At 47.4% G+C, this 9,853-nt stretch overlaps 3 protein-coding genes across 6 annotated transcripts; all 3 read left to right on the top strand.

Annotated features, from left to right (window-relative positions):
* The first annotated feature begins 506 nt into the window (after positions 1-506).
* LOC133153903 (peptidyl-prolyl cis-trans isomerase-like) lies at positions 507-3,745 on the top strand. The gene is made up of 4 exons (XM_061278164.1): positions 507-669; positions 2,914-3,033; positions 3,139-3,311; positions 3,381-3,745. Exons 1-4 carry the CDS (start codon positions 601-603, stop codon positions 3,511-3,513), a joined length of 495 nt encoding a protein of 164 aa, XP_061134148.1. The 5' UTR covers positions 507-600; the 3' UTR covers positions 3,514-3,745.
* A 713-nt stretch (positions 3,746-4,458) lies between these two features.
* Positions 4,459-8,187, top strand: LOC133153898 (leucine-rich repeat-containing protein 2-like). Of its 4 annotated transcripts, XM_061278152.1 has the most exons (10): positions 4,460-4,618; positions 4,697-4,832; positions 5,000-5,106; positions 5,187-5,257; positions 5,589-5,745; positions 5,802-5,938; positions 6,028-6,173; positions 6,237-6,389; positions 6,460-6,581; positions 6,938-8,187. In XM_061278152.1, exons 2-10 carry the CDS (start codon positions 4,705-4,707, stop codon positions 6,985-6,987), a joined length of 1,071 nt encoding a protein of 356 aa, XP_061134136.1. In that variant the 5' UTR covers positions 4,460-4,618; positions 4,697-4,704; the 3' UTR covers positions 6,988-8,187. The 4 variants fall into 4 exon arrangements, with proteins under 4 accessions (XP_061134135.1, XP_061134136.1, XP_061134133.1 ...); XM_061278151.1 differs by having other exon boundaries at positions 4,459-4,618; positions 6,028-6,389; positions 6,481-6,581; XM_061278149.1 differs by having other exon boundaries at positions 6,028-6,389.
* Positions 8,188-8,348: 161 nt separating this feature from the next.
* Positions 8,349-9,603, top strand: gp1bb (glycoprotein Ib platelet subunit beta). Its single transcript, XM_061278158.1, has 2 exons — positions 8,349-8,467; positions 8,708-9,603. Exon 2 carries the CDS (start codon positions 8,719-8,721, stop codon positions 9,334-9,336), a length of 618 nt encoding a protein of 205 aa, XP_061134142.1. The 5' UTR covers positions 8,349-8,467; positions 8,708-8,718; the 3' UTR covers positions 9,337-9,603.
* The last annotated feature ends 250 nt before the right edge of the window (positions 9,604-9,853 follow it).

Here is a 9,853-nt window from a genome sequence, read left to right as displayed (position 1 = left end):
GCATTCCGGTGACATGACACTTGTAAAACTTAAACGTAAAGCTACTTTGACAGTACAATGTTTTGGGGGGGGGGGGGGGGGTTCTTTGCGCAGATGACCGCACCCTATCCGCGAGACCGCGCATTCCATTTACAGCAGCCCCGGGCCCTCGCAACATCGGGAGCGCGCGCAGACTGCTGGTCGTGACGTTGGCCCATCTCGTCCTCTTCACGATTGGGCACGCGGGCCGTCAATCACGCGAGTCGCGCTCTGCTTTGAACGTGAGACTTGCCGTTCGGTGGCGGGGCGAGCCTTTGAGTGCACGTTTAAAATCTTTTGCTCAATCGGCCCGCCCCTACGTTAAACCTAACACATCGCATAGAGTAAACTGGCCAATCAGAAAAGGGCACTTGGCGAGCGTTCACAGTCAACTGCCTGCTAATTGGCCACAGCGTTCGCCAGCCAAACTTCGTCACCGCTAACCATTGGCCCAATTGAAATATCGTCACCCACTGGCCTTTTATATAAGGTTTGCCGACGGTCAGCCATCTTTCTCGGTTACTTGTCATTCATCGCGTCTTGAAGAAAAAGCTCGGAAGCAAAGCAGCGACTGCCGCAGCCATGGCCAAACCAAGAGTATTCTTCGACATCACCTCCGACGGCGCGCCTCTTGGCCGCGTGGTGATGGAGGTAAAGTTGGCTTGTTTTAGGCGCTGGGTGCGGCTCTCACGCGCTTCCTTTGTGTGGGCTCCTTCGCTAAGCGTCGATGGTTGAACGCAGGGCCCCGCGCGTGCCTTGAGACGGGTGGGGGACCGTCTGGGGGTTAGCCCGGGGACGTGCGGTTGTCCGTCGGTCAGTATGTCGCTCCACCGTCAGCTTCCGCGGCGGCCTTGCTTGTCTTCGAGCGGTTGCAACGTTCGCCTTACGCGCTGAGCTCGATGAGTCATAGGCGGAGTTAACGAACGAACCGCACCGCGTGCGTCGCAGACGTCCATTTGCTTCGATGAACGGGCCTCCAGCACGGGGCCAGTCAGTGGACTGTGCTTGAGGAGCTCGTGCACACCTTCAGGATTTTACACAATTGCTGTTGACACACGCACTGTTGTGACACACCGTTGCATTTGAATCTGTCAAAAATGGACTGTGTGGATGAGTGTGTATTTGGGAGACCAGCTAGGCATTTTCAATTCGACAATCTTACTTTGATGCCGATGAGATTAATGGATGGAGTGTTGTTTTCCACATTTTGTCTTTATGTCAAACGCTTACTCCTAGTTAAAGCATCTAACGAATGCATGTCACGCAGTCACCGCTTTCGACTCTTGAACTTAGATTTATACACTAAAATTCCCCAATTTAGCTAAATAAAGAACACAGTTTAAGAGGCGGGTACTGTAAACGTTGTTCGCCCCGTGAAAATTCACGTGCGCGTTCATGTATAAACTAAACCAGCAGTGTTGAGGGCGCATTTGAGTCGCAGAAAACTATGTGTTCCTTTTATACGGGCAGTCAAAGTTGTAGTCGCACAATGACTGTGGCCAGGCGGGATTGTGAGTGGGCTAGGGGTTCTGGTATGGACTATTGAGTTCCGATTTCCGGTTCTTGCTCACTGACGGCTAATGCTAACTTAGCAATGCTGCGGGGACGCCTTTTGTTGGCCGGCCGCTCGGCTCGTGCCCGCTGAGGGAAGAAGAAACGGGACGTCCCGGCCCGAGGCAGACTACGGGACTTCCTGGGCGTCCCGGCCCGGAGGCAGATTGCAGCCAAACCCGGGCTCTGTTTTCCCTCGTGACTTGGAAGCAAGATGGCTGCGCGGCGGGACTGCGACACTTGTGCCTTCTGGAAACTTCCATGCCGTGGCGAGGGGCGGGGGAGGAGGCGGGGAGAGGAGGGCTTCCCTTTGTACCCGCGTTACACAAGTCCAAACGCTCTTAGGAATCGTTCTTTTGGCCTTTGTTTTTTTTTTTGTTTGTTTTTTTTTATAAAGAGAATGGCTATTTTTTTTTATTCTCCCATCTAATGCCAAGCCCTAGAAATGGTCTTTTGTTGTTTTTTGTTATTAAAAATGACTCCACAGTCTTTTTAGTTTTCAAACTGCTACATTTGCTTGCAACTTTATTTAAAGTACAAGACTACTGAGGCTGTCGGTAATTTATTTGTAACGCCATGTTGCTAAGCGTGTTGTCTTGACCACATGGTTGTATTCTGTGCTAGCCTTGCCTGGGTAGGAGAAGGTGGCGGCGGCGCTTTACGCACAGTGGTGGAGGGTGCTGGTTGCGGCGAGGATGGCGACGTGGTTGTCTGCCAAGACCGATTTGTGATTTTCCTGCTCTGAGTGGGGAGCAGCCAAACAACTCAGGGGGGGCCATGCTGATTTTGCTTCAAATCTCTCTGCTTAGAACAGAAAAACACCAGCAGTTGTTTGTACAGGACGGACGACTTATCCAGAAGTGCTACACCACCCTTGAATTCTGTTGCTGGACTCCTGTCTTTAGATCGTCAGCCCAAACGGCGAGACCCCTCCCCCATACACACGTGCATAAAATGTCACGCGTGTGCCTATTTTCTTTCGGATTCCCTCCTTCTAAAACGTCTGGCCATCTTCTGCGTCTTTCTACTCCTTTTGACGTTGCTCCCACCGCCCCTGGTTGCCCACGACGATATTGAACCTTCTTCAGGCCTCAAGTCAAGGATTTTGACTTCCTCATTGCTCCAGTTTAAGGTTTGATTCTCATCGGTGGGGCTCCGGTCCTTGATTGACACTTGACGCGCAAAAAGCAGCTGCGGTCCCTCAAATGGAAGCGGTATACTTGAACTGGTGAAGGGCTCATGTTGAACTATAAAATTGTCTTTACGTTGCTCGGGCAAGTTGGCTTTTTAGGCATTGTCCACCCGGATGAGTTTGTACCGACTGCTTTTACTTTTTGTTTTCAGCTGCGCGCCGACGTGGTTCCCAAGACGGCGGAGAACTTCCGCGCCTTGTGCACGGGCGAGAAAGGTTTTGGCTACAAGGGTAGCACCTTCCACCGCGTCATCCCGCAGTTCATGTGCCAGGTGAGTAGTCAAAGCGGCATCTTTGAACATTGCCAAGCGCCCCTGGGCCCTTGGCGTGGAAAGGTCATTGAGGCTTCAAGTTCACCTGTGTAACACCCCAAACAGGGTGGAGACTTCACCAATCACAACGGAACTGGGGGAAAATCCATCTACGGGAACAAGTTTGCTGATGAGAACTTCACCCTGAAGCACACGGGATGCGGAATCTTGTCCATGGCAAACGCTGGACCCAATACCAATGGCTCGCAGTTCTTCATCTGCACCGCCAAGACTTCCTGGTGAGACTGATGCTGGTTTGCGCCCAAAGATATGTAAAGTGATGATTGTGTGTGTTTGGTGGCCCTCAGGCTGGACGGTAAGCACGTGGTCTTCGGCAGTGTGGTGGAGGGCGAGGATATTGTCAAGAAAATGGAGGCGAAAGGCTCCGGCAGTGGGAAGACCTCCTCCAAGTTGGTCATCCAGGACTGTGGGCAACTCTGAGACTCCCCACCCACTCCCTTCTTCCCTCCTCCCTCCTGCTGTCAGCTTGTCATTCCACATTCCAGCTCATAATGGAACAACTCATTTCCTTTTATTTCCATCATGGTTTTTGTAACAATTCCAAACTTGTTGCTGCATTTGTGATTATGCCTCAATGTTTGGTTTGCATTTAACGCTCTGCTCAAACGGTTTTCGATCGACAAGAAATTAAAACATGGCCTTGATGACTCAACCGTTGTCTTTTATTATCATCCCGCCCTGTAAGCTCCCCCTGCTGGCGATGTACTGAATGACATGTCATATTAACGCGCGCCTTTAGGTTTGCTTCAGCGACCTACGGAGACAATTAGGATGACATGGAAAGACTGCAAGAAACATGGAGGACGATTGCTACGGTCAAGGGCTGTTCCTCACCTGGACCTAACTTTGTATTGCAAAGTAATTAAATTGTACCACGGGTGGAAAGGAGCCATCTTTGATCTCAAAGTACATAAACTCTCATTCAAAACTTTGCAGTCTCTTGAATGTCAACTTGGCAGGGGAAAGTGTTCCCCTGCCGTGTCACCAAAAAATCTCTGTAGCAATCCAATCTCGTTCAAGATGAGGCTCCAAATGGCCATTCATCCATTCGCTGTGCACTGGCATGCTTGATAGATGGGTAGGTAGATATAGATACTTTATTGATCGCCAGGGGGAAATTTCAGGAGCTGGGAGTTAGATACAGAAACACAGACGACACATTGATAACGATACTTAATTGAGCAAATAGATCAAATGGATTAATTAACGGATCGAATTTTCAGATGAATTGGACCATTGCTCATTGCGCTTCTCAAACTAAAATAGCATCTTGAAAACAAGTACAAAACCATTGCGAACTCTGAAGTGCTCGGGCGCCATCTTGGTGCTTGAAGAGAAAATGCAAGAAAAGTCAGGTAAAGTCCTTGGTTCTGTTCTTTCTGTAGCGTGCCGTTCGCGAGCGCACATGTTTTCAAACACTGCGAGGCTCAACGGTGTCGGGTGACAGACTCCGCCGCCTGCTACAAATAGCTCTCTGACGCATTCGCTGTGAGCGTGCAGGTCGTGCAGCAGCAAAACATCAGAGGTAAGAAATTTGACAACAGTTTTTTCCCCCCCATTCTGTTCTATTTCTTTCTTCCAGCTTCCACTTTCATTCTTCCAGCAAGCGAGATGAAGTGCGGCGCGGTGGCAACCTGTGACGTCTCGCGTTTGCTCAGCGTTTGGGAATCGCGCGCCCGGAAGCATCGGCAGCGGGAGAAGAAAGAGCAGCAAAGAAAAGAGAGGAGCGCCCTGCCAAAGTCAGACAATCGATCGGCCGCTGTCCACATAATAGAATCGCCATCATCTACTGATGAGCGTCCAGTCTCACGAACGCCTTTTCACTTTCAAAATTCTCGCAAACGTCCCGTCTAACTTGAGCAAATGTGATTTGAAGATGATTTAAGGTCGACGTGCGTGTGCGCAGGATCGAGCAACGGTGGCAGTATCGCCTCTATTGCCGGACGCTCGACACGCATCAACGCCACCTGCTCAACGACGACCCGCCAACGCCCGCGCGCGACACACGCACAGGTACGCACAGGTAGCAGGAAAGAATGCCTAAACAGATTAGTTGCCCTCAAACAGAGACACATGTTCTGCTGTGCTTTCAGACGTTTTGGCCGACAGCGATGCGGGCCATGAGAGCGCCTTGTCCTTTCGTCTGTCCGGGGAGCAGTGGAAGGTGAGTGAGCTCAAGCTTGTAACTCATTTCCACAAACTGGAGAAAGCGAAAGAGCACCAAAAACGACACAAAAGAGCAAAACGGTTATCGCAGAAAGCAGCGGTATGTTAAGTTTGAAATTGGGGAACTTTCTCGTTCCAAGAAGAGAGGCGAGCAAAACTCGCCAAGCAAGTGCCTCGTGCCTTCAGTGAGCACCTGGGTGGCAGCCAGGCTTGCAGCAGCAGCTTGCCATTGTCATTTCATATCTGATTCCACCAATGTTTGCAGCAAGTCTCAAAAGTGCAAGTCAATGTGATGACGGCAGGGCAAAACCCAACTCTGATGTGCTCAGGATTTGCCGAAAGATCTGGAATGGAAGACGTTTTTGCTGGAGTGGCACGTGAGTGGCACCAAAATCCAGAAGCTTCCCGACTATTTAGCGTCCTTCAGCCTGCTGAGGGTTTTGGAACTGTCCAAGAACAAACTAGCCCTGCTGCCTCCTGACATCGGTGAGGACTGCCGGGGTCTGGGTCTTCGTCTGTTTCAACTTGGGCTCCTTTGCCAGGAAAACTGGGCCACTTGCGCCGGCTCAACATCAGCTACAACCGACTGTCTTGCGTTCCCGCCCAGCTGGGGATGTGCCGCAGCCTGGAACGGCTGGAGCTAGCTGGAAACCGCAACCTCTCCGAGCTGCCTTTCGAGGTCTCCCGCATCACGGCTCGTGGCTCTCATTGGCTCGTGTTGGCATCTAAACATTCGCGATAATAATCATCATGTGTGTGCGTTTTCAGCTGAGTTCTCTGAAGCATCTGGCTCACCTGGACATTGCGGAGAACGAGTTTGCATCAATCCCCGTGTGCGCTCTCAGGATGAGCTCGCTACAGTTTCTCGACCTCAGCAACAATCGACTCATCGACCTGCCAGAGGACATGGATAGGTCGCAAGCACGTGTTTGGGTTGCGTGCGCGTGTTTGTTTCAATTCGTGTGTGTCTGTGTCAGGCTGAAGGAGCTGGTGACGTTGTTCGTGCACAAGAACCGCCTTACGTACCTTCCTCACTGCCTCACCAACATCTCAACGCTCAAAATGATCGTCGTCAGTGCCGACCAGCTCGTTTGTGTACCCACGAAACTCTGCAGCAACCCGGGCATCAAGTACGTGTGCCCAGACACACACCGGAGACTTTTTGGATAGAAAATGACGTTCATGCGTGTGCGTGTTGAGGTTCATCCGTCTGTACGACAGTCCCGCCAGTGGCAAGACGACGGAAGACGGCGGTGAGGAGCCGAAGGACGGCAGGGAGAAAGAATTCATGGACGCTTACGTCAACACACTGAAGGACAGAGGTCAGAGGTCACGTTTCACCGCAAAATTGAATGAAAGTATTTCATCGGTTGACTTCACATCATTTTCATTTTTTCGCGTTTTTCACTTGACATTTATTTTGACGTCATTCCAACCCAGCGGCGCCTGGAAAGCGGACTTTAAACCGATGATGATGATGATGATGAGTGAAGTTGGATTTTAACGTGACTTTCATTTTGAAGTGTCATGGAGATTGTGGATGGCAACTCATTACGAGTGACATTTGTTGACATTTTAAACAACTATATACTTAAAAAAAAGTCAATTGGTAGTACATCAATTAAAGACTCGATGCCACACTTTATTTCAAAGTAAACGTAGACTTTGTCCCCAACAGAGGACACGCCTTACTCCACCACCAAGGTGACCATTTCCTGTGTGCTGTGACCACACTCACCGGGGAAGCGCCGGATCAGTTATGCTAAATCGGATTGATCCGTCGTCCATCTCGAAGATTTATCACATTAACTCGGCATGTCTGCTTCAGGAATTTTCCCAACTGCCCAGAATCTTTTTTTTTTTTTTTTTAAAGGGGCGGGAAACTCATTCCCAAATATAATTTCCAAGGTTTGCTGCTGAAAATATCAAATTAGTGCTGCTAGTAAAGAACATTCAAGTCTGAGCAAGAAAATATCGCTTGATGTCTGCTTTGTTAGTTTCAATTGCAATCAAATCTTCAACGATCTCAAACATTCATCACCGAACTGATCTGTAGTCCACCTGAAGGCGTGTATGGGCAAGAAACATTGCAATTCCCCTGAAGGGGGCGCTAAATTGCCAACTCCCCATACAGTAATAAACGTAGCGTAGCGGAACTTTTGTATCATGAGTGTTTTTTTTTTTAACTTTGGGGCATATTTTGTCAGGGTATGACTGTGGCATTTAGATTTGAATGCTGCTTTTTATTCAGTGTGTTTGTTTTTTAATCCTCTTCTGGTGTCTGTAATATTCCTAGTCGTCTTTGCACAGTTGCTTTCCTTTTATTTAAATTCATCTGATAAGCGTTAAGGAATGCATTATTCATATCAATTGAGGATCCACAGCATTTTTTTTTTTTCTTATTGGTTGGCTGGTTTAAAACTGATGGCTTTTACACTTGTGTCGAAACCTTATCTGACTTTTTTTTTTTGCTTTCGTGGAGGAGCAAATACTGTTTTTTTTTGGAAAGTGTGAATTGTGCCAATGAAGATGAGCAGTGTGTGAATGAATGTCAATAGAAGGAAAAGTGCATCTTCCAACTTGACAAATAATAAACATCGTTTCTTGACATTCTGTTAATGGTTCCTGTGAAGGAGTTGTCCATCTTTTCCGGTTGTCAAAGAGCTTGTGGGACGATTTTCGGAATCATTTATCTCGAGCAAGCCATTCTTCCTTTGTCTTTTGACATATTACATTGGCGTACGTAAGAGCTGTAAGTCTTGAGAAATGTTTCAAACACATACATTGGTGACCTCTGCTATTTATTTTATTATTCTAGGAGAGAGAGATGCATTTGTAGGACGACAGAAAATATTAGGATTGTATTTTTCTGTTATTCTTCTATTCTTGTAATTATTTTTACTGAATAAAAAAAATGTCAATTGTGAATTCTGCAGTTTTGTTCCAGTCATACATTTTCATTTTAAGGCATTAGAATGAATATACATAGAATGTCACCAAAATAAATGTCTAAATATGTTGATTTGTTGCAATCCTAAAATATTGGCTAAGAGCTTATCAGGGGATGAACTAGTGTAAAAATGAAGGGAGATAGTGCACAGCGCATATCCTGTTCAAAGTCTTTATCAGTGAGGGCCAGCCGGCAACATCACACTCTGAAACTGACGAGAGCAACGCGCCTTAGCAGGGACGACATACAACACTCACGGTAAGTCGCATTTCCCAACTTCCAAAACGAATGGAGTAGTTTGCAGAAACCAGAGCTACGACTGGTATTCTCTTTCAGATTGGCTTGTCGTACAATACTAAGAATAAGTGGTTGTATCTTCCAGTTGTCCATTTTCCATAGTGCTTGTCCTCGTTAGGGTTCACAGCGTCCGCTAGTGCATCGTGCTGCCATCACCATTAAGTTAGGAATCATCACCATTCCGCTTGTTTCTCTCTTCAGCCATTTTGAGGATGAAGGGGCTCCATCTTCTGTGTCTTCTCATCTTTGGAGTTCAAGTCTCGTTGCCGTGCCCCAATCCTTGCTCTTGTCATGGCAGCCAGGTGGATTGCAGCAGCAGGTTTCTTAACTCCTCCAACCTCCCCAGCGTTTTCCCCGCGGGCACCACCGAGCTGCGCCTTCACAACAATCGGTTGACCACCCTCCCGAACGGCCTTTTGGACAAGCTCTCGTCTCTCCACGAGGTCTCCTTGCACGGAAACCCGTGGACCTGCGACTGCGGTGTCCTCTACCTGCGAGCCTGGCTGAGACGTCGTCCCGTAGGAAGGCCCTCGGCCCACATTAACTGCAGCTCTCCTACCCGCCTCAGAGGGAGGCTGGTGGAGTATCTGACTGAGCAGGAAGTGCTGGACTCCTGCCACTACTGGTACTGTGACCTGGCTTTGACTTCGCAGGCATTGCTGTTTGTGTTTGTGCTGGTGCAGGCTGCACTTCTGACCGGTGTCATCGTGTTCCTGAGGCGGTTTGAGAAGCTCTCCAGAGAGGCCAGGAGGACCAAGGAGGAGAGCCTCACAGAAGGGGAAGCTCAGAGGGATTCTGTTGTTTTGCCCTTAACTGACAGGAGCAGTTGAAATGGCTGTGTTCAACACAAAACTTATTCACCAAATTTTCAAATAATCAGAAAGATTTTTTAAAGTTTCAACTGTGTAGTCTATGTGCTTATCCTGTATGGATGTTTTGTTTGATTGTTACTCTCTTTGCTGCCCCCATGGCCAAGTCACTCTTGGAAAACAGATTTGTAATCTCAATATTTCCCCCCAACCTAAGGAGAAAACAATATGCAAACATTTTTCTTTTTTTTTATTGTTTTGTTAATAAAGCATCTCAAGTAAACGTCATATTTCCCTTACCTTTTTTCTTGTTGGAAATAGTTGGAATCCCCCCCCCCAAGCATTTTATTTACAACTCGTACAAAAAAGTACCACACCAAATACCACGAAAAGCATTTATTTATTTATTTATTTATTTATTTATTTATTTATTTATTTATTTATTTATTTATTTATTTATTTATTTATTTATTTATTTATTTATTTATTTATTTATTTATTTATTTATTTATTTATTTATTTATTTATTTATTTATTT

Source organism: Syngnathus typhle, linkage group LG5 (genome assembly GCF_033458585.1).
Source record: "Syngnathus typhle isolate RoL2023-S1 ecotype Sweden linkage group LG5, RoL_Styp_1.0, whole genome shotgun sequence".
In the NCBI taxonomy this organism is placed as follows: Eukaryota; Metazoa; Chordata; class Actinopteri; order Syngnathiformes; family Syngnathidae; genus Syngnathus; species Syngnathus typhle.
This window is presented reverse-complemented; position numbering and strand designations above follow the sequence as displayed.